A 25977-nucleotide genomic window follows, 5' to 3' on the forward strand; every position below is an offset into this window, starting at 1 on the left:
TTCAAAGGAAAGAATTACGATATTGATGTTACGCAGACAAGTTTTCCAAAAACTTAAGTGAATCATCAATACCTATATGTTTCCTCTGATAAAAATTCAATAATAAGACTCGTTTTGACAAACCATTCTTATATCTATATTAATTGTCCATTTTTTCTATTGTATGCTTTCATAAATACATGTAATTTAGTGATTAATAAACTACTACTACTACTACTAATTAATTCATTAATTCACCATGTTCATGCAAACTAAAAGAGACCATTGAAATTATTTCACTGAATTCTATCAAAATACGTTTTTCTTTTAGCCAGCTATCGTCCCACTACGATCGACAACCCTCAGAAGTCATAGAAGCCCCTTCTGTACAAACTGAATAGGAAGAAGTTTCGAAAGTGTTTTTTCGTGTAATTCATTGTTTGTGTGAAAGTAGTTGTTTCGAGATTGTTTTATCTCCCAGTTTGTACTGGGAGTAACAAGTAACTTCCATGCATATTCTACACATCTTTGTGAAGAGTTTACTTTGAATTTGAGTGATTAATTTATTCCTTCGCAAGTTTTCCACTTTTTATAAAGACTAGAGACGTAGAATGCCAAAAAGTTTTTGAGAATATTTCGGATTTATTTCTGAATTGACTTTTCAGGTTTTCCCTTTTTGGTAACAATATTGAGAAGCTCTCATTTGACGTGTGAGAATATTTACTTGCAGACTTCTCGAAAAAGAACCCTAACTGAAATAATTCTCCTCATTTCACCGTTCAATTTATCTAGAAAAATTTGGTATTCACGTCAATGGTTTCTGTTCCATATTTATCTCTTTCAGAGTGAAGGTTTCAAGAAAAATATCACAATGTCTTAAAAATTGAAAAATCGCACACCTGCGAGTTCTAAATGCGAATATTTACCCAAAAATAATTCGAACATTTTTCATACCTTCCTCCAGTCGTACCTAATCAAACGTGAATTAATCTTTGGAATTGAACCATTAGGCCCACAGAGAGACCTCAGGTTTCGGGTCGTCAATTTCATTTGAAATTTACACCTGCGATATATGAAACTGAGTATCGAGCAATAAAAAATTTTACGATAATGGAATAGGTTTGTTAGTCATGTGGTTTTTATGTTATCATCAATGTTATCTTGAAAAAGCGCTTCTAGAATTAAAAGCTGAGAATGTTTTCGCAATTAATGTAAAGCATACATACGAAAATATATAGATTCTGAGTAGGCGGATCACAAATATAAACACTCAGTGTGATAAAATTCATTCGATTTTTGAGGGTCATACACCTTGGCCACTTTGAGATTTGACGATAATCAGATAATAATAGTAATGAGCTACATTATGAAAAGGGAAATAACATTTGATCTTAATATACAGTGTGAGACACTTGTTAGTCAATACTAAAGATAAAGTACTAATCTCACATAAATCAGGCGTCTACAGAATTTCGTGTTGACAACCAAATTGTTATGCTCAGTATGTTGGATAAAGTAGCAGGAAAATTAATAGTTCCTGAACATATTAAATCAATTGACAATTTCAGAAACCTGAACTTAGATGATTATAACACTAAAAGTTCATTCTATAACCACATTCTTAATTACAACCATAGTTTTGATATTGATTCTGATTTGGATATTTTACATGTTTGCCAAAAAGGAACTTTACTTAATTTACTTGAAATTTTTTAAATTAATTCTGCTATTAATAACCCTAATGTGATATCTCTCAATGAACAATTATAGTTCGATTGCCAAACGTTTTTCAATTCTCTTAATTTCAACTAAATTTCCTCTTCCTTAATCTTCCATAAACCCTCAATTTTGTAACGTAAGATGGTAGGGGATTTGTTTGCTCAGAACACGAGTAGATTTGTAGGTATCTGGTGTTTCTCCTCTTGTTGTGTTCTATGTTTGTGGATCTCTAGTCATTGTTCCATGTCATCTCGATTTCATCTCTCGATATAATTTTGACAGTTAATTTCCCTTTCTCATTCAATTCATTTCGGATATTTTCTTTATAAGTCGTTTTCATATGCCAGTTGATGATTTTGATGTTAATGAGTGGGTATAAAGGCTTCAAGCCACCCATAGTTCAATTACTGAGAAATATGATGTGATAAATTTCTCCTTTTCTCTACTATATGAACAATATTTTTTCATTATTAATATGTCATGGTGACTATTTGTTTCATTACTAATGAATTAATTTTCTCTTCTCCGTTATAAAATAAAGTAAAATATTTTTTTCTCCATGTAAATATTTTTACTGCATTGTATTAACTATTGTTACGTTATTCTTCTTTTATCGTAGAATTTCAAATATTAGCTGATGATGAACCTATATAGGTTCGAAACATCTACTGATTGATGGTTTTACCGCTCTAACATCTGATGGTGACATTAAATTGTGGAGACGACTTTGAGATATAATGGACTTTCACCAGAGGTTACTTGTATTTTAGTCATTTTTAAAAGAAGATATTTGATTTTCGGTATAGGCATAGACCTTCAGGGATCGCACTTTTCGCAATACTTAGCCCTAGGTGACAGCCTACTGGGTTCCTGCGGATAGGGCAAATTCGCACTATTTTGCTTTGCGTTGGAGATTTCGAAGTAAGTTATTTGGAAAAGTTAGTTAGAAATTGATTTTGACTCTACATACCGAATTTCAATCCAAAATTCAAATTTTGATATTTTTTTCTGAGATTTCCATATTCCGATTTTCAATTGATGGTTCTGAATAAGAAGCTACGAAACTAATGAATTAATTATAATGTAGGAATAAGAATGATAAACCTAATATTCAGTATAAAAAAAATTTAATTTCGAGTAGGTACCTATTAGTTACTTACTAAAAAGCCACAGAGATATCGATCGAAATTAAATGACATTTAAAGATGCGAATTCAATAGAAAAATGAAACAAACCCTAATATCAGAAGTCAGTTCAAAATATTGTCTCTTTCAACTGACCCGTTCTCAATTCTGATAAATTTTTTAATTTTTTCTGGAATACTTATTTCACGGCAGGCTTGCCGTATTCTATCACAAAGTTCTTGTCGATTTCCTGATTTAGTCTTGTGAATTTTATTCTTGACAGTTCCCCAGAAATAAAAATATATTGAAGTCATGTCAGGAGAGCCAGGAGGCCATTGTTCATATGGGCTATTTCTACCAATCCACCGTAATGGAAAAATGTTCGTTTGGCCACTCTTGAAGCATCAGAAAATTATGAACGGAGGCTCTGTCTAGCTGGAAGTACATCTCTTGTCGCACATCGAGAGGTAGATTTTTAATAAGTTTCCATAATTCATTATCAAAAAAATGCAATAGTCGTTCAGCGTTAATGGTATTACTGAAGAAAAACGGTCCAATTATGCTGTCGCCTAAAATAACAAACCATACATTTACTTTTTAAGAGTATTGGTCCTTAGAGTTTATTGGTATTTTGGGTTGTGCGTCATGTAATATTTATCGAATATCCTGAGAAAAAAAAAAATACAATCGCATATGACAAACTACATGAATTGAACTTCGAATATCGTCACCAGTTTGACAAATTTCAGGAAATTGCAATTTTTTTCTGTGGAAATTTGTAGAAAATTACCGTTTTTCATCACCGAATAGTTCTCTTTTATAGCTAACATTCATTAAGATTGATTTGAAAAAAATTATTAGCCCTGCTATAGGTTTATGCCTCTTCAGGGTTAGGAGATTGTGAGTGTGTTGTCTTCGGCTGTATTTAGTTTGTTTTCCGTAGTTCCGTTGGGGTGATCCGGGTTCGTTGCGGTGGTCAGTTTTTACATAGGTTCGGGTGTTGTTGCTGCTCATCGTTCTTGTTGCATATCGTCCTTGGAGTTCCTGAAATCGTAGGTTTATTGGCGTAGTGTTTACTAAGTTGTATAAGGTTTCAAAAGGATGGCGATAACGGAGGTTGTGGATAGTACGTGGATATTCTCTCGGTTGTTAAGATGCGGTAGAATAGTCCCGGGAGGAGCGTACAGTAGATCGTGACTTCGTAATCTAGAAATGGTCTGATAAACATTTTGTATGTGTGTAGAAGGCTTCTACAGTGGCAAATTCTGCATTTCGAGTATTCACTAACAATCTCAGACAATATATCAAAAATTCAGAACTGCTGGACCTTTTGTGAGTAGACCCCTTCTATTACTTTGTATGAAAGGTTGCAAGTTTCTGTCTATTGTCAAAAGCATATTCAAAGCTGGTTCGAAGAGTCTTCATCGAGCGATCTCGTATGTTTTCAACAAATCATATTTATGTTGATGGCCCCTTCACCTTTTCGCAATGCAGGTATTTCTCAATCTTTTATATTGCGTAAGTGAGGAGGCATCTTTTACATGAAACCTATTTCGGGTAAAACATATCACATAACGAGTTTTATAATATTGAATTTGTATTAGTTTATTACCCACATAACGTATTCACATTCACTTTCATCTAATTCACTTTCCTTCGGCTGATATATGTGCGATCTGGTTTCTACCGTAAGTAGTACACTTCGTGTATCTGTTTACCGAGACTCATGCATGATCAGTTCAATCACTTTATGATAATGAACTGATCTTTCTGGACTGTATCAATTCGTCTTGGTTTGATTTCTTCGGACTTTTTTGTGTACGCTCATTTCTATGTACTTTTTCTTTTCTTCTGAGAAGATACTTTACATGGTGATTTTCATATTGTGACATTGGGGCTTGTTCTGGTTCTCTGCCGGAACTGTTCCTAACAGTCAGAAAACAGTCACCCACCTGAATACTGAACATTTTGTCAGTTAGTCATTTTCACTCCACAAATGACTAACTGATTTTAGACGATTCGAAACAGTTCAAACTGAGAACCAGAACAAACCTATGGTGAACACAGATTCATTTACCCGTTCATGTTGTAGTAAACAAAATATCATCCCAAATTGTAGCCGGATGGAGCTCTAGGCTATTTTTCAAAACTTCATGAACACACATATTTCTTCCTTTCTTTGGAAGATTCCTACATTTTTTTGTACAAAGATGAAAAAGTAGAACCAAAACCTTTCTTTCCCAAAAAGTAAACTTTCCTAAAAATAGAGCCCTTTCAATTCACACATATGAGCTTTACAAAACATACTTTGATTGAGAAGAATCATTCAGCTTATTTTCAAGCAACTGAGCACTATATTCTCGTGTGAGATTGCTAAAAAAATCAATAGAAAATATATTCGCAGACACATACTGCATACATGGTAATTCACACTACTTACAATCATTCAATAATCATTATAGAAAGTAAATCAATTGAGTAGGTTTCAACTCTCAAACTGTAGAATAGTAGTTCAAAAACCAAAAAAGAAATCTACTGAAAAAATAGTACAACTGACAACATTGAACACGTTGCTCATCCTCTTATGATTTCTTCAACTCTAGTGAATTGAATCGCAATATTCCGCGTTTTTTTACATTACGGCTGCGTTGAAATACAATCGATTTACTTGCTCTCGGCATTGTTAATAAGACATATATAGATAATAATGACTTTGATTTTATTATGATATAACAATTATTCATTCCAGTACAATATGACTAACAAACCAAACGTCGTAAATTTTTTCAATATTTGTTTTTTCCCTTAATTTTTCAAATGTTTCAATAGTTCAGAACACAAATTCCGGGCTATGAGGCTGTCTTCGAATGGAAAACGTAGTATCATTCTTCGAATGGAAAACGTAGTATCATCAGTGATATATGAGTGGATAGCGAGGACTAAGGTTATACCTTAAAGTCTCAGCAAGGACTGCGAGGATAGGCATTATATCTCGAAGTCCCAGCAACGAATGATGAATCATCACCGAGGTATGATCTTAGTCTTCGCAGTTAACGTATACGAAAATATCATAAATGACGTCTTCATGCGGAGAGATGCCATCGCCATTACTTCCTCAGGTTTGTCCTATAATGATAGTTGAGTACAATATTACATTTGTGGTTCAGTCTGATGCTACCTATGACGAATGATGGGCTTAATTTATGAAATATAATGTAAGGAACACTCACTGTCGATCCATCCCAAGAAGACTGGGATGGCCCTTTTCACCAGGAAAAAAAGTTTATTATTGTTATTATTGATGATCATGTTACAATTGCGCACGTCTGTTGTAAACCTTGAAGTAGGAATGGGTCAATTGAGGCTAGGCCTATGGCGAGAAGATCTTACTGCACAACCTCAGCTGCGGCAGCCCGTAATGCAATTGAACCCAGGTTCGTATATAATAAACCCTACAATATAACAGAACACAGAGTCAGATTCTATAAATGCAATACGCATATTTACAGACGACTCAAAAACTAAAGACGGCTCAGGATGTGGAGTGTTCTGGCAAAAACATAACAATCTGCACTGATACTAGCAAGTCCTATTAGCCTCGAACAGACAATGTGTTACCTCAGGGCTAGTACTAGAGTGCCACCAAGATTTAGCCAAAGCCTCGGTAGATAATAACATCATCCTGAGGTAGGTTGAAGAGCACGACAGAAGGAAAGATAATCGCGTTGCCGACCCTTTAGCAATGGAAGCAGTTGGAGTAAGAATTTTAGGATCCAGTGTCACCTATGGCCTGATGACTTCGACAATTACGGAACTAGCCAAACGTCACACCGTTGCTCAATCCCTAAAGAGATTAGATGGTATCAAAGTCTTTCCAGGTTCACTCTGAGCAACCCTGGGAAGCTGGCGCTGAAGAAATATCTGGTAATGACCAGGAGTAACCTACGCTTAACTGACTGACCACTGTCAACTGAGGAAACACATCCAAAATATGGAGCAAGTGGACACACCTTTATGCAGGATGTGTGAACAGGAAGATGAAACTGTCAGATATGTCCTAGAATGTTCGGTGTTATCGTCAATAAGAGAGTGTGTGTTCGGCGAGTCTTGGCCTACACCTGCCGATATAAAGGAGATGTCTCCTAGTGACCTGTCCACCTTCCCGCAAAGGACAGAATGGACGGTGACCTAGGAGGACATCTCCTCGGGAGGATGTACAATGGGTCACATGTAGCCTAAGTGCTATGGGCCTACACTCTCCCTTCCTACTCTATAGATTTTTTTACTTTTTGTGGAAGAGTCAATGTTTCTTACTGTTTTTTGGGTGTATCACCACTGAAAAATTAACAAAGATAAATCAATAGATCACGGCAAACTGAAAAGTGCACCCCGAAAAGTTACTGCGTAATATAAATCACTGAAAAGTGCAATTAGCCAGTATAACTGTATTCACAAATTTGGCCTACAAATTAAATAATCAATTGAAAATAATGAAATTTCTATACATAGCTTTCTTTGGATGGTCGACGTTTCGGAAAATATTCCTTTTCCATTTTCCAATTCCAAAATCAGCTTGAAATGCCTCCATTGTAAACACTACATTTCCTTCGACACATGTCAAGAGAATGTAATATCATATGCGATAGTATACATGAATATACATAATGATTTATGATAATTCTGTTCAGGTTCATATTTCGGTTTTCATTTCATTATTTTGACATGTGTAAAAGAAAATATAGCTTTTGAGGCGTTATATTCATGTAAATTATTGGTTTTGAAAACGAAAAAAGTATTATTTATCGAAACGTCGACCATCTGAAGAAAGCCAGGTATAACAATTCATATGTTTTCAATTGAATAATTAGTTTATATGCAATTTCATGACGACAAAGTACTGACTAATTGGACTCCTGAGTGATTTATATTAAGCTGTAACTTTTCGGGGTGACTTTTTCAGTTGGTCCTTTATTACACTTCAGCAAGATCTCTATTGATTCTACTTTGTTTACTTTTCAGATTGTTGAAGGTTATACACTCAAAATCAATAAGAAACATGGTCTCCTAATTGTCAACCTTGGAGTGGAAAATTTGTTTCGAGAATTGGTTTGAACACATGCAGATGTGTATCAGTTTCAAAGGCGAACTTAAAAAAAATACTTTAAAAAAAATACCTACATTTTGCACAGCTAAAAATTGATCAGAACCAAACTACAACAGTAACTGGAGCAATTGATCACTTATCAAGAAAAGTTCGTGCTTCTTCAATGTTCTGAATCCTGTCCAGCGACCGAGATTCACGATCTTCTTGATTGGACGTCCTTTCATTATTGCGTATTCGGACAGGTGCAGCCTTCGCTCGTTTACACTCGTTTTACCTGCGAAATTGCCTAGGAATGTGCATCGTTAACTAAAAAAAACTTTTCGTTTGCTATCAGCGGTAATCTCGTTCGCTTGTATATTTCGAAAGATCTCTGGTAATTTGGCGCTAAGGCTTTGTTAAAATTGATTTACGTGGTGGATTCGAACAAATCGATAAAGATAAGGGCATTGTCGAGTGGCCTTTGGACATTTAGAGGCCATAATGTCACCTGTATGGAATTCAGTAGGGCCAAGTTTGAAGCGTTATAAATAACACTTTTATTTTACTTGGAAATCGAAGGAACCGATGTAACGGAAAACCTAAAAACTAGTTTCGTCACTGATAAATACAGTGAAAACTCTATAACAGCAATATGTGTTTCACTATACAAGAGCTTCCTCAGGTATGTTCATACTAACTGACATACTTCCTAATTAATGCTTCATGTAATATAACGAATGTATCATCTTTCCCTTCAACCGATTTCTTAGACTCTTTGAAGTCCACTAGATACTCGTTAGGACAACAAGAGGATTTTTCCGAATTCTTGGGGTTCTTGTTGAATACTTTTCATGAGCAAAAAATAGTAAAATCAGCACTTCTGATCGCTCTGGATTGAATGATTCCGTACAGTCTATCTCGTCTTGTGTTTGTAAATTTTTGCTGGAAAAATCCTCACTTGTTTACTTTGTGGTAAATGTTCAAGAGGTAGCAAAAACGTATGTGAATTTCTGGAACTTCAACTGGCGTTTCCTAATATGACTAATAACCAGTCCATGCAAAGCTTATTGTTAAATCATCTGAAAATGGAACTTTTAACAGATGATGATCGACTTTATTGCCAAATATTCGCCAAACTAACTGACTGTTATAAGGAAACAAGTATTTCTGAGGCACCAGTCAATCTAATAATAACACTGATGATCTTCAAACATCACTCAACCTCTGAAGGAAGCACCAAACTCTTACGAAGGTTCAACATAGATGAACACTTCAATCTAGCAAACCACTATTATAATATTCATGCAGTCATTGTTCACTGTGGTTCTGGCGTTGAATCTGGTCATTATTAAGACTTGGTCAAAGATGAAACGGAATGGTTTAGGTTTGACAATGGTCGTGTCACTAAGTGTTCTGGCGATGTATTGAATCTGTTGAAGCCTCTGGAGACACCCTACATTTTGTTTTATGAGAGGGAGGACATTGGCAGATCAATATCTTCAGATGATGTATTGTTGCAGGTTTTTCCGGTTTTCCTGCCACTGCAATTCACCACTGGAATCAATGAAGTCGCCCCGGAGCGCCAATCAATTTTTGTTGTTGTTTTATAATTTCATGAAACTTATTTGATTTTACGTTTCAATTAATTACCCGTCATCGTACTTAAAAGAGTGCGCTAATGAACCCGCACCCGTATTTTGCAGACTATTCAACCTGTCTTGAAAGGAAGAAATGTTTCCTTCTTATTGGAAAATTGCTCGCGTTCAACCTATTTACAAAAAGGCCATGAAAAATCTTACAAATAACTATACGAGTAGATCAGTCGCTTTGGTAATAGTAATATCAAAAATCATTGAAGAAGCCGTGAACCACCACACCCTTAAATATTTGGAAGGCTTTAACATCTTCAGCAATCATCAATATGGCTTTCGGAAACGAAGATCAAGAGACGACCTTCTATCGCATGTCACCTATATTTGGAATAACGCAATCAAGAAGTATGGAGAGTCATGAGCTGTTGCGCTCAATATTTCTAAAGCCTTCGACCGTATGTGGCATGAGAGTTTGCTAGCCAAACTTCGATGCTATGGCTTGTCGGATCATTTTTGTGTATGGCTCTTCAGCTTCCTGAAAGAAAATTCCCTGCAAGTGGCCGTCAATGGATATCTCACGAATACTTTCAACATCAAGGCTAATGTTTTTCAGGGATGCATATTGTGTCTAACTCTCTTTTTATTGTATATCAATGACTCATTGGAAAAAACGAAGATTCCAATATATTGCCTTTCTGAGGACAGCACATTTATCTCGTCATTCCTTTTGGATACCAGGACATCGGCTACGGAGGCACATCTTCAACGACAGCAGAAGGTTGCATACCTGAATAAGGATCTAGAGGTGATTTCGAATCGGGGTGAAAGTAACCAGGTTCAATTCGATGTAACGAAATCCCAGGCATCGGTTTTTGAGTAAGTGTACGTAAGAAAATAAATTTTCTTGTGGTTACAACAATTACTAAAACTTGGTATAATTAGTAAAATATCAGTTTTTCGTACAGTATACCTTCGATAAAAATGTAGTGAAATGTTGAAACATTTCATACAAATGAAAAAATACAGGGTGTTTGTTCCTTTCAGAAAGTTGAATTATGTCTGTTTGAAAATGAATGAAACTTGACCGGTTTCACCCTATATATTGTTTCCGAAAGTTGAGATTCCAGAAATTATCATAGTGATGTTGTCTAACTATTCCTAAAAAAATCCACTTAATTGCTGTAGACCTGCGGGTGGTGAATTAAAAAAATATTGCCTGCAAAATAGGTTTTTCTGGATTAACTTGGCCAAGCCGCAATGAAAATTCCGTAACAAAAATTCCTTAGAGAGCTTTAAAAAATATGGAATCCGGTGACGTATTCAAAAACTGGCTGTTCTTTCGAAAAAAATATAACTTTGGTTGGCCACGCCCGGCTGAATCACCCATTATGGGAGAAAATAATTTTGATGGTATTTATTGATGTGACTGCAAAAAATTGAGTAGATCGAAAAATTGTTTTCTCTGATAGCAAAGGACCGAGGAAATCTTGTTGACTCACCCTGTAAATATTATTATGGTCCTATAATAATAATAATGATACTAGCTTTATTGTTCAATAGTTACCCATTTACAGGACCATATAAAATTATATTCACAATACTCAACCATAAACAACGAAAACTAAAATGAACAAAAAGAGGATCACCATTAAAGTGCGCACCATATGGGAAACTTTTTTTTTCGAAAAGTTTCAATGAAGTTTAACTTCGGCACTTGTTTGTGCTTTAAATTTAACTTGAAATGATCTGATCAACTACGACCCACTGACGTTCAGTGTTTGTGAAATTAAATTTTTTTTTGAAAAAAATTGAAAAAGTGCATTTCTAGATGGAATTTAACAAAAAGTTACATGAAAAAGTTGTGTCTACGGCAATTTTGTATCCTTATGCCAAATTTTATGCAACTAGGATAAAGTTAATGTTTTGCTTATTTTTGACAGATATCCCCTTTATTTTAAAAAACAAGTTCGGTTAATTGTAATCAATTCATGTATGCATAACAAACTCATCATGGAGTTTAACTTTTCCGATAAGTTTTTACTTATACGGACATTTTTAGAGAGAAATTAAAAATGTGCTATAAAATTTTTAACATGACTGGTGGAAATTTTCAATCACTTGGCTATTTTCTTAAACAAATGTCAGTACCTTCAATTTTGAAAAAGCAGACACTACTCAAAAACTGCAATAAGTATTAATAAAATAACTAGAGTTAAAATTACATTAAAATTTCAATATTCAGTATTTACAGATTATTTATAAACACTAACTAGGGCGGTGAGGATGTTTAATCACGTTGAATAAAATTTTTAAGTAGGTCTTCACAAACAAAATGCATGCTATGGTAGTGTCAAGTTGTTGATTTACTTGTCAAATTTTCAACAGTTATTGTTGCAATAATGTTGTCTCTTCAGGAAAGAAGTTTGTGAGGATGGATTATTGTACAGTGTTTAGAACTTTTCTCATATATCGAAACTATAACTTTTCTGAAATTAATGAGTTTACTGCCAGTTTCAGAAGTTTGTTTTCACATGAGCAAATTTTGTGAATGTGAAAATTCCGCTAGACTTGTTTGCGTCAGAATTTTTTTTACTTATCCTCATAATGATGATCTACCCAACCAAAACATCCTTCACGAAATAACAGATTCCTTGTCGCAATGGAAGAAATCTAACCTTTCCAGCAGTTGTATAATGATGTATAATAACAATAATTCCGCGAGTTTCCCAATTCTTCATAACTTTGTGTGAATTAACACGTAGTAAAAATTGCAAGAAACTACGAAATCCGAAGGCTTGCGTCAGATTATTATCTCTTTTATTACTATAATTACAGTGTACAGAACTAAAAGGGTATATTTTTAGAACCAATTCGAAATATGTAAAACAGGAAGCAGGAGTTTCAGTTTGCTATTGAACTATCGAACTATCTGACTCGAAATAATTTTCTTTGTTTTTCATAAACTAATTTTTCGCATTTAGAAATGTTTCTACACCAGCAAAAATTATCAGAAAAATATCATGAAGAAAAGGATAATAGCGGCTCTTATCATCCCTAAATCAAAACCTGAATCAAAAATAGGGCCCGGTTAACGTTTGAATTTTACGTAGGAATCAGAAAGAACCATGGTTGCATACGTTTTTTCCATGACCAATACTAATGGCGAAAGGGCAGAGTACGAATGAAATACAGCAAAATAGTCGGCCTCTGTTCCTTTAGGTCACTTAAATTCTAAGAGTATACATTTCATCAATTTGTGGAGTATATCATTTTCATTTTCAATCACACTTTCAGAAGTTTCTCAACATTTTTTTTGTAATAGCAAAACACAAGCACTACAGGAAAATTCTTAAGGCGTTCTCAGAGCGGTGTCTGTGCGAAAGTACCGATTCACATTGGATTTGAATCACTGGAGATTGAATACATTTGGAAAAACGTTCTCAGGAAGTTTATTCCACATAAACGCAGTTCTTCAGATGAAAGATTTCTTGAACAGTGAAGTTCGAGGTATACTGAGTTGAACCTCAAAACTATGAGCGGCCACAGTCCGTCGCGTATTTCTGATATGTACCGCTCTTGGTGGAATCAAATGTGCCAAGTCACTTGAACATCTCCCGTGAAAATATCTATAGAAGAGAGACAAATCTCCAACCTATCGTCGATGTTCCAGGCTATCAAGGTTACACGTGTCTTCAGTCAGGCGGATTGCTCTTTTCTGGATGGCGACTTCAGGGTATGTTTGGGGTCTGATCTGAGCAAAGGTTGCTAAGGTATGTACAGTTTTCTGGTTCGGAACAGTGTTCTAAACTTTTGAGAGGCAGCCTTTGCAATTCCAGCGATATGATTGTGCCAAGACATATTGGTATTCATTTTAACCCCTAACAAACTTATCGAAGCAGAAAGCGGAATTGTCTTACCTGACATTATTATATCCGGTTCGGAGACATTTATCTTTTTGGAGAAAACCGATGCCTGGGTTTTTGTGGCATTGAATTGAATTTGGTTACTTTCATCCCAATTCGAAATCACTTCTAGATCCCTATTAAGATCTGCAATCTCCTGCTGCCGGTGAAGATGGGCCTCCGTAGCCGATGTCCTGGAATTCAAATAGAATGACGAGGAAGTATGCTGTCGTCAGTAAAGCAACATATTGGATTCTTGGTTTTTTCCAATGAGTCGTTGATATACAATAAAAAGAAGGTTGGAGACACTATGGATCCCCGGGAACACCAGCGTTGATGGTGAACGTATTCGACAGATATCTATCGACGGCCACTGGAAGGGTACGTTCTTTCAGGAAGCTGAAGAGCCATCCACAGTAATGATCCGACAAGCCATAGCATCAAAGTTTGGCTAGCAAACCCTCATGCCACAAAGCGCAACAGCTCTTGATTCTTTATGTTTCTCAATTGCGTTATTCCAAATATGGTAGACATACGATAGAAGGTCGTCTGTTGATCTCTGTTTCCGAAAGCTATTTTGATGATCGCTCAAGATGTTGAAGCTTTCCAAATTTTTGAGGATTTGGTGGTTTACGACTTTCTCCATGATTTTTGATATCACTGATAGCAGAGCGACTTGTCTATAGCTATTTGGAAGATTTTTCTTGCCTTTTTTGGGAATAGGTTATCAATGATATCAAAACTCATGGAGAAAGTCGTAAACCACCATAGGGAATAGAATAGAAGTGGGACAAATATAAACAAATATTTTTCTGTATTTTGGTTGTCTTTTCGTTCATTCCACATCGATTTTATCAAAATAGACATCTCTGTATGTGTATCGGTATGGACCCGTCGTGCTATCTGTCGTGTCGATCTGTACAACCGTCGAATCTATCTGTGTTAATCAAGTTGGTGCAATCAATTCCCAAGTAGATTCCAAAGTAGATTTAAGAAATATTTATTTGAAACTCAGTGATCTATTTTATTATTATCTGAATCCTATGTGCACGATAGATCACAGTGTGTATCATTACATGGGATTGAATCGAATGTGAAATCTGTCAAACATGGTGTACTCCAAGGTTCTGTACTGGGGCCAATTTTGTTCATTCTATATATAAATGACCTATATTTTCATATACTTATAATAATAATAATAATATTACTCCGTCTTTATTCACCATGAAAATACAAATGGAATGGACAAAAATAAAATAAAACAGTATACAGGAACAATAACAAAAACAAAGAAAAAACCTTCCAGTATATGGTGAATAGGCGGAGTATCAGCCAAGGCTATTTTTCAACTCAACCTGGGAGAAACTATAAATAAATAATATGAACACAAGTCAAGTTAAAAATATCAAAAAATTTTAGTTATTGATTTACTTTAGAAAATTGATTTTAGAAATGCCAAGGTCGGGAACGGACATGAGGCTAATGAGATAAATAAGTCTTCAGTTTTTTCTTAAAGTTTACGATGGTGTATGATCGAAATTCGCAGGGTAGTTGATTGTAATATTTGGGTGCATTATACGAGAAGCAGCAGGTGAAAATGGCGGATTTGTGTTTGAGGATGACTAGAACTGAACTGTTCCTTGTAGTAAACCTGTTAATCGTAGAGAATATTTTAAGCTTCTTCAGTAAGTAATCAAGTTGTCGAGTTATCAAAACTTTATGTGTGTTGGTAAGAAGGTGTAGAGTTCTGAGTTTCTCAATATTTAACCATCCTGATTCTTGCATTGCTGGGGATATATGGTCATATTTCCGAATACCAAACGAGAAACGTAGACAGCTATTCTTAATACGCTGTAATCGGAGAGCAGCTGATTGTTTTAAAGCAGGTCCATAAATTCTGTCGCAATAGGAAATTTTTGACATAATCAGAGACTCGCATAGTCTAAGTTTTAAGTTTGTGTTGAGCAAATTATGATTAGGAAAAAGCTGTCGGAGAACGTTATAAAAAGATTGGTTCAGAGAGCTGACATGTTTAGTAAAGCGAAGATCCAGATCAAACCACAATCCTAAATTTTTCATCTAGTTCACGGAGGGAAGTATATCGTTTTCGATGCGAACTTGAAAGGTAGAGTTTATGTGCGGTAGAAATGTCAAAGATGGCTTGGAGATCGTTATTAATATGCGACAGAGCAGATGTAGACTCGCCAGGAGAAAAAGATAAGTATAACTGCGTGTCGTCTGTATAGTGATGTATATTGAATTTTTTCACGGACAGATAACAGTCACAAATATACAAACCAAAAAGCAAGGGCCCAAGGTTAGATCCTTGTGGCGTTCCCTTCAATACCGGCAGAGCATCTGACATAACTTCATCCACAACAACTCTTTGAGTACGATTCTTCAGATAGTTTTCTAAGACAGACACTGCTTTTCCGAAGTAGACAAGTTTGTCACACAATATCTCATGATCTAGAGTGTCAAATGCCTTGCTGTAATCTAGAAGTATTAAACAGGTCAAATTTTGTTCATCTGCAGCTTGAAAAATATCGTCAGTAATTGACAGAAGAGCCGTGGTGGTATTATGCTGAGGTCTGAATCCTGATTGTACATATGTTATAATATGATTTTCATTGACGTACTCATTATTCTGATTTTTCAGAATCGATTTCACTACTTCAGAGAGAAACGGTAGAATTGTAATTGGTCTTAGGTCAGGAAGGACACTAGGTGAGTTACACTTAGCCAGAGGGATAACCAATTCATTCTTCCAACATTTTGGAAATTGGCAACTGGTAATGATAAAGTTTATGAGAAAGGTGAAGTGATTTATCAAAAAAGAGTCAATGAGCTACTGGATATAATCCAGCAGCTTCAGGATATGCTTAGGGGCCGAGCTCTATACATGAGAACGGTATTCCAAATCACACGTTGAAAGGTAAGATCTCATTAATCTTTAGCTCGCACAAGTTTCTCAACTTCTGAAATTTGTCCTTCGTATGGGGGCGACAGCTGATTAACGGAAAACAGATTTTTTTCAAACTGGTTTGTTTGAAATAGGCTTCTCCTCAACGAGGGTAAAAATCAAAATCTTATTATTTTCACAAATACAAATGTAACCTCGGGTAAATGTGTTAAGCTACTTGGGATCCATATAGACGACAGATTAAACTGGTCATGTCATGTTGACAAACTGACCAAGAAATTATCAAGTGTCATATTTATGATTCGTAGACTAAAAGAATTCGCCGGTATCAATCAATAAAATCTTCTTACTTCGGACTCTTCCATTGTCACATGATATACGGCATAGTGTTGTGGGGGGATTTTTATCATTCCAAAAAAAAATATATTGCAAAAATAGTTATACGTCTGATATCTAATGCCAACTTAAGAGATCATTGTCGTCCACTTTTTAATCAAATTAAAATTATACCGCTTCCTTCAGCCTTTATACATGAAACATTGATTGAAATTCATAAAAATAGATCCAACTACATTTTACAATCGCAACAACATATATATCCAACGAGATCAGGAAATCTGATAAAAACTGAGAGATTCAGACTGAACACCTCACAAAAAAATTCATTGAATTGAATAAATTACCATGTCACATAAAACAACTCAGTTTCTACCGTTTCAAGCAAAAACTGAAGTCATTTTTTTGAATCACTGTCATTATTCCACAGATGAATATATGTTTTATAACATAGATGATTCGTGTTACTTCGAGTAACGATTGTTCTCATTTCCAACATTAGTTGTTTGATGTTTTATTGTATTTGTTATTGTGAACATTGTTCTGTTATAAAAGCATTGTGAGATTTGTATATTATTTGTATATATAATGATATATTTATGAGTTTTGTTTCGACTTGCTACAAATATTTGTTCAAATGTATATAGCCAATAAACTATTCTATTCTAATCTATTCTATTTTCTGTACGCACGACTGTGGGCTAGTCTTACACATACCAATTTGAAAATTGAAGAAGAAGGAACCGAAACGAAAGTTTTACGTTGAATCTCCATATAAGGTTAAAAAACTGCGGAATGTGCAAATGTATGCAGAACACACTAGTTTCCATCAGACTGGAACGGTTCGGTCTTGAATATGTAACTGGTGATGAGGAAGTGGTCATATTTTCAAAGAAGGATCGCAAGCCTATTTGGAATCATTAAATGTGCTCGCATAGCGCGAAGACCATTAGATTAACTGTTTACGACTGAGAAACCGATAATTTGTAATATATGTGTCACGCTTTCATTTTGGAACAAGCCACCGTAATGAATTTTGAAATTATTTGAATTCTTCAAAATCGCATTTCCTGGTCAGCGAAGGTATATTCAGAAAATACTCAAGAGGTCTTTAGCTTGTGAAAAATTGTGATTCAAAACATAGAATCTCTTTCGTCTCGACTTCTGATGAACTGGATGAGTGGGCCGAATAACATATCTTTGATTTGTATTTGAATTTTCTGAACTACATAAGTTACAAGGCATTTCAAACGATGTGAAAGTTCCATATCCAAGTCTCTTCATATGATAATTCAGACTACAGTGACATGTAGGTAGACCTCTCAAACAATGAAGGTCATTAGTCGAATCAACTTCTTCGGAAATCCTAAGAAACAGCTCCAATTTGATGACATTTTTCCAAATCGTTGGAAACAGAAACGTTTCGAAGCAACTACAATATTCTTTTGTGTTTTATCAGCAATATGTATTATATTTATATGAGAACCTCAGTTGCATTGGAAAAATGCTTCATATTTCAGTCAGTATAACAATACTATATTAGATGTTAACGTACTAACTATGGCATTAACCTTGATATTGTTTTTGATGGAGGTGATGAATCTGAGAAAAACCGTAGATTCATTGGGCTATTTCAAAAGTTTCGTCCGTTTTTACGTTTTTTGTCTTTGAAGCTCCATATCTCAATAAATATTTATTCTACTGTGTCGTGGCATTACTGATCTATAGAGAATTTTGTACTCTATTCATTGATGCTGTTCTTTTCTTTTTCGAAACTCATTACTGTATGATGTCGTTGAGCGATTTCCGGCAAATTTTCTCTACGAATTCAAATTGAACCAAAGTGTTGCCCAAAAAATCAACCAGGCATTTGACATTGATAATATTAATGAACAACCTACTGTAATCCAGGACGAGGTCTGTTCTTCTTTGCTTTTGCGCAACCAAAACAATCTTTTTTTGGATTGGATCTTCACGTATGATGAAAAGTGGTTCCACCAATATGTCTTAGCACAATCATGTCGCTGGTATTACAAAGGCTGCTCCTTGAAAGCTTGGAACATTGTTTTGTACCAGAATACTGTACACACCTCAGTAACTTTTGATGCTTTATGAAGCTCAGATCAAACTTTCTTTGGAGAATTATTCTCGTGTATGGAGCTCCGCTCCTAAGCATACCCTGAATCTGCTGGATTGCATCCAGAAAAGAGCCATCCACCTGTTTGGAGACGCGAATATCACTTGCAACCTCAAAGGTCTGGAACATGGAAGAAAACTTAGAAATTTGTCTCTTTTTTATAGATACAACTACGGAAAGTGTTCAATCACTTTCGAAACAACTACTTTTATATAAACCTTTTAATCATGAATTATGTTTCAGTTTGTATTCTAAAAAGTTTTTGTTGAGTTGAATTAGAATAATAAAATACAAGTAAAATAGAACAATTGAACAAAAATAAATTAAAATAAAGAAATGAAGAAAGAAAATGAAAATAAAAAGTTGAGAGATTCCAAGTCACGTTAGGTCACGACGTTTCGATGGTTAGTATCTACAATCGTCTTCGGGTGATGACTGGACTGATTCCTCCGAGAGATGACTATTTATAGGTCGTTCGAGTACTTTCACTTATCCCCGCTTTCCATTTTCCGCTTCACTGTTTCCGTGGGAGATGACCGTTTGGCGGGAGTTGGCCATTTTTCCCTTGATGATGGGTTTCCATATGTTGCGTATTTCTACGCTGGCTTGGCTGAATACGTTGTTGGACAACATGTAAGCATGGCAAGGAAGCCAAATGAATTTTGTTTTCATTGAGAGGATTATATTTTTAGGCGAGATTAGTTTTCGCTAAACAAATTTTTTTTTCTACTTCCGAAGGATGAAAGAATAAACTATTCACAAAGATGTGTAGATCGTGCATGAAAATTATTTCCAGATACAAACTAGAAGAAATGAGCGACCACTCTCCCTCCGAAAGAACTACTCATTCAATTGCATAACGCTTGTTTGGAGTACAAACAGAAAAACGTTCTTTTCGCATAATTCATATGGAAGTAGTTGTTTTAGGAGGTCTTTTTCTTCCAGTTTGTATTTGAAAGTAACCTTTATGCATGGTCTACAAATCTCCGTAAAAACTTTGCTCTAAGCTCAATTGCTTTCTTTTTTTCTTCGAAAATCTTTCTTGGAAATCGAAATTCTGAAAGAATTTCGATTTCCAATTATGGAATTTCATTGATTTTAGGTCGATGATGGCCACTATCTTGCACTGATGAGTGGCCCGTTCCAAAATTGTTGAATGAATGAATGATTTATTGGTAGGAAGGTCCTAATACACAAACATAATATACATAATATTTCATGTTATATAGACACACATAGTAAGGATATAATACTAATACTATTCTATTGTGATACCTTTCATATAATCAGTCAAATCTTTTTTGAATTGAAACAGGTTTTTATTATTCTCCACATTTTGGGGAAGTTTGTTATATTCAATGAGGCCTTTATATAATAAAATTTTCATGGAGTTTGATAAACTACATCGTGGCAGGTGAAAATTGTCATTTTGTCTAGTAGTGTAATTGTGAGTGGAATTTCTATAAATGATAAATTCTTCGAAATAAGAAGGTAGCATATGATTGGTTATCTTAAAAATAAATATCATTGCTGACCTGTAATATCTTTCACGAATAGACATCCACTGTAATGCACTCAGCTTAAAGCATATACTTGCATAACGATTACATCCAATAACCACCCTCATTCCTCTGTTCTGTAACTTTTGCAGCGACATAATTTTATTTTGGTCAAAACTGTATAACAGCGTACTGCAATAATCAAAATGGGACTGTATTATTGTATTATATACGGTTATTTTCGCATTTGTAGAAAGGTGTTTCGAAATTCTAGTGAAGAAATATAGCTTTTTTGAAATCTTTTCAGGTCGACTCTTTCAGTTGTATTGCCAATTGCATATGCAGGAAATTTTCTGTGAAGATTCCTGCACTGACGCTTGTCGGATATAATCCAACGCCCTTCGTGGTATTAGCCAGGGGAGTAGTTGTTTTCTGATAGGCGTCAGTCCATTCAACCTTCTCTGTAGGTAGGTATATCTGAGACTGTCTTGAACGTTTAAAGTTAATTTCTTTAGATTTATTAGTTAGAAGCTTTATATTTTATTATTACAAAGTGGATGAGACACGTATTATGTCCAAGTATTATTCTCAGCCAATGGAAAAAAATTAAAATTATCATCTCTGGATTAGCGTAAACTTGGAAAAGGAAGATAAAACATGGATTCCATTGGCCAAAAACTGTTGATGTGAAATTTTCAGAAGGCAGTTTTCAAGAACTGTTTTGTTTAGAAAACGGCATCCTTACGAAATAAACTTCCAAAGGCCGTTTTACAAACACATGCATTTCATGAAAAATTAATAACTTCGATTTCATCGTTACCATAAAGAGTGTAGAATTATTTATTTGCTCGAATTTATCCAGTTCCATTGACACTCATTTGTATCAAAAAAATCCATTCGGCCTTGAAGTATCTCCGATCTAAATCCAAAGCGTGCTCTTGAATACGCGCCTCATCCACGGTACGATGCTCGAAATTGCATAAGAAGAGGATGTGGAAGTGAATAGTGAAATACAAAACGGCGTAGTGGTGAACGACTGTTCATAGAAAGTCAGCCTGTGGCCGATATATAAAACACGGCAAAGAATTACCGACTCACAAAGCCTTCCATATCATCGTACAATCATGAAGGCATTGGTGAGTAGTCAGATTTTCAATGTGTGGTTGTGGTTTTTCGACAGAAGTGATTTTAGTGGTTTTCCGCGTCGGTGGATGCTGAAGAATGACAGTGATCGAAGTGCATTTTTCCAAACGTCGGAGTATATGAAACGCTCAAAGTGGGCACAGAGAGAAATTGATTTGTTTTAAGGAGTTTCGATTTGATTTTCAAAGCTATAATTACCAAGTAATGGCTAACAAAAAATTTTAGTATATTTCTCTCTGTGCTGGTAACAGATTCAAACCAGAAAATATTTCACAGGCAGTGAAAATTATGAAACTGTCTTCAAATTTTCTAGAACTCAATTGATGAACAATTTTTGTCTCAATGTTATTGGATTTTTTGATACCAAACAAAAAAAAGTTCCAGATTATTTCATGATAATATTATTATACTTTCATTCAGTGATGTAGTCATGGTGTATAAAAGGAGATAATAGAATTCAAAGATCACTAACACATATCAATATTTTTAAAAGTCACCTACTTGCAGGGAAGATCAAATCATTCAATATCAAGAAATAGGCTGCAGCTGATATCGGATATTGTATTTCTCAATATAAAATTATTTTGAGATGAGAAGGTTTCCAGCATGAATTTGAATTTATAGAAATAAACAGAATTCATCAAAAATGATCCAAGAACGAATCAAATTATTAAAAAAATAGTTAATCTAACGAAAAATTGTTGAGTTTTCGACTGAACTGAACACATTTATTTACAATCTTTTGAATTCATTTGATTCTGTCACAAACAGCCTGACAAAAGGTATTCGTAGATAAAGTATTGGTTGCTAATATATCTAGTATCTGAAATGAGTATATTTCATTAATTACCTATACATTCAACTTGTTCATATTTTTTTCAAATGCAGATAGTCTGTACTCTAGTGGATTTGAACTTTGTTAGTCATTTTCACTTTTGTTTGAATATTTTGTTCATTTTGAAAAATATCATTCAAAGTATAGATATCAGTTTGAATTGAAACACTATGAAAAATATTTCACCGCCCTTGAAGAATTCTAACGGATATTTAACAGCATTGCCCTATGTCTGTAGTCAAACATTGATCGATGTGAAAGTAGTGAAAGCATTTATATCAAATTTCATGTCATAACTATTCAAGTTCCATGATACCCGTATGTTTTCATTTTCCGTTACCAACATGCATATATCTTCATAATTTACATAACATCAGGACTTCACTGAAGTGTAATCAAACTCGAGTATCTTTAAAATTTCTTTTCGAAAAAGTTTATGAACATTTTTACCATTTTTCACATTATCCACTGATTATTTTTATGAATGACAGTAGAAATAACAATATTCTAATGAATGAAGAAATAATGGTTTATAATCGAAAAACAAATCTCAAGGTTCCATTCAAAATTACTAGAACCACGTTTTATACACAATTATTATTATTATAACGAATACCTAGTAACACTGACTTGATTACTTCTCACTAGAAAACTGTTTTTTAACTGGATACGTGTTTTTTAAATTTGATATGAAGGAAGATCGTCAGGTTCAGATTTCCAATGTATCACTAGGTTTGCTCCCTCAATTGATTCAGCTTCAATTTTTTTTGTTAAAAAGACGTCTTCAGAAAATGTGGTCGACTGATTTGTTCTTTATTTTCATTTTTTCCGAGATTGAGGAGAACCGAATTTTTTCATGTTATGTTATGCTCGAGATTTTTATCGCTAATGAAAGTTCATTTCGACAGATTATTCGCCAACTGTTCAGAACTAGCAGGTCACGTAACATCCAATGTGGTGACATAGTTTTCTAAGTTTCAGTTGAAATTTTATGAAAAGAGAGGAGTCTGAAATACTCAATAAGATACTCATCAACACATTCATGAATGATAAAACTGTTAATATAAAAACATCAACGAACTATATTGTTCATAATATCGATGTCATATCACGGATTCAAATATTTTACAGTAATGATTATTATTCAGATTCTCAGATGATGATTTCAAACCGTATCAATGAAAAATAGCATGAAGTATTCGTGGATAAATTGGTTTTTGAAACACCTCAAAATGCTTCAATATCCACTTACATTATAGAAGCTCTAGAGTAGGTACAAAGTTAGTTCATTCCTTTCAGGCGCCCAAAATAGAAAGTACTACGTTCATTTTACGTTGGTATTTGGGAATACAAAGCCTGTTTTGTTATGCTAGAAGAAAAATGGTTCTGCAAGGGTAAATGAAAAGCGATTAATCAATTGAACTTCCACAACTTTTGTCACTTTTCGAACTACAATATCCTCCCGAATGAACAAAGAGGAAATATCAAATTGACAAGTTTCTAAACATTTTCAATTGTTTTAGGTTGTCGTAAGCGTCGTTTACTTTTGCGTAGCTCTAGCTGCCGAACCGGAGAAAAAAGAGGTTGCGGAGGAGAGTAAAAAACAGGAGAAACGAGGAATATTCGGCCTTGGAGACCACGGAGGCAATTTTGGAGGAGGAGGAGGAGACTTTGGTGGTCATGATTTAGGCGGCGGTTCGGGTGGTGGATACGGGGGCGGTTACGGGGGCGGTTACGGAGGAGGTTATGGGGGCGGTTACGGGGGCGGTTACGACGGCGGCCACCACGAACACGTCAAAACAATCGTTGTCGAAAAGAAAATTCCAACCCCCTACGAAGTGGTTAAACACGTTCCTTACACCGTAGAGAAGAAAGTACCATACGAAGTCAAGGTACCAGTACCCCAACCGTACGAGGTGGTGAAGAAAGTTCCAGTACCAGTCAAGGAGTATATCAAAGTACCCTACATAGTACCACAACCCTATGAAGTTATCAAGAAAGTACCTTACGAAGTAAAAGTACCAGTACCAAGACCGTACGAAGTTAAAGTTCACGTTCCCCAGCCTTACACCGTCGAAAAGAAAATCCCAGTACCAGTCAAAGTGCCAGTTCCTCAGCCCTACACAGTTTACAAGAAAGTACCATACCCAGTCAAAGTAGAAGTACCAGTACCACAACCATACACCGTAGAAAAGAAAGTACCTTACGAAGTCAAAGTACCAGTAGACAGACCTTACACCGTTCATGTACCCAAACCCTACCACGTCACCGTAGAGAAGCACGTACCATACCCAGTAGACAAGCCAGTACCATACGAAGTGAAAGTACCAATCGATAGGCCGTACCCCGTCTCAGTACCAAAACCTGTGCCTTACCCAGTCAAAGTACCGGTACCACAACCCTACACCGTCGTGAGGAAAGTTCCAGTGGAGATTGAGAAACCCGTCCCGGTACCAGTCAAGGTGCACGTCGACAAGCCTTACCCAGTTATCAAGGAAGTACCTTACCCAGTGGAGAAAGAAGTTCCATATCCCGTCAAGGTTCCGGTTGCGGTACCAGTGCATGTACACGAACATCATGATATCGGTGGCGGATATGGTGGTGGGCATGGGTACCACCACTAGTTGTTGATAGATCTTTGTAATTGTTATGTAATGTAATTCGCTGTTAAAGGTGAACAAATACTCTATTTCGACATCTGCGTTTGATTGTCATTTCCTTAAATGAAACCAGGAAGAAAGCAGTATTATTACTTAGAAAACTGTGTTGATTAGTATATTTATCTACTCTAATAATAAATCATTTCTGTATACATGTCTAATTCTCTTGCGTTGAGCAATGGCTGGATTCCAGTTTCACTAGAGCGGAAAAAAAGGATTTGCAACGAATTTTTTAAGTGCATTCACAGAGAGTATTAGAAAGAAATGGGACAATTAAGCAAATTAACTGATCTACATATGAACTGAGAGACAGTAATTAAGCTCGAGCTCGATTTAATAAATCAACAAATGACGCAATTCTCAGCAAATAATTTACCTACCTCGAGACCTTTCGCTTTGTTCAAAACTGTATACTTCAGATTTACTTGTGAAAACTCAGGTCACTCTTTTTTACAAGTATATATGAAATAATATTATGTTGTAATGAATCTCCTTTGGCCTCCTTTTCAATATATTGATTGGTTAATTAATATAACCATTAGATAGACTCAAATTGATTGAGTTTACGCAATAACAGGGACATGAATTGAATAATTGCAGAAGTAATTGATAGTTTTATTAGAATGTTGAAATTACGAGATACAGTTCTTTTTCTGGAATATTAACGATATTGAACGAATAATGTGATAGCTTTGGATGAAAGAAGTTTTAAGGGTGATAGCGAAAAGCCTCAAAAGCCCACCCAGGTAAGTTATTGAGAAAACAATATATTCTATCAGAAACTTATATTCATCAAATTTTACCAATGAACAATCTGCAAATTTCAAAAAATGATTTACATACTCATCATTATAACATACTAGAGGTGATATTTTAAAAATTAAATAAATACAGCTGAATTTAAAGGTCAATTATTCAATTACAAGCGGCAGTTGATTTTTTTCAAAAAGTTTTGAACAATTACATAGAAGTACTTTCCTTTTCTAACTTTTACTGTCACTATTTGTGAAAGAACTTGAATTACATCTAGCCTTCAACAAATATT

General features: G+C 35.1%; 1 protein-coding gene across 1 annotated transcript; it reads left to right on the top strand.

The window, feature by feature from the left end:
• Positions 1-21275: 21275 nt before the first annotated feature.
• On the top strand, positions 21276-25084 carry LOC111507930 (uncharacterized). Its single transcript, XM_023163318.2, has 2 exons — positions 21276-21430; positions 23796-25084. Exons 1-2 carry the CDS (start codon positions 21419-21421, stop codon positions 24894-24896), a joined length of 1113 nt encoding a protein of 370 aa, XP_023019086.2. The 5' UTR covers positions 21276-21418; the 3' UTR covers positions 24897-25084.
• The last annotated feature ends 893 nt before the right edge of the window (positions 25085-25977 follow it).

The sequence above is a fragment of the Leptinotarsa decemlineata genome, unplaced genomic scaffold (genome assembly GCF_025532065.1).
Source record: "Leptinotarsa decemlineata unplaced genomic scaffold, Ldec_3_MD MMD2_tig00026307_RagTag_RagTag, whole genome shotgun sequence".
Taxonomy (NCBI): Eukaryota; Metazoa; Arthropoda; class Insecta; order Coleoptera; family Chrysomelidae; genus Leptinotarsa; species Leptinotarsa decemlineata.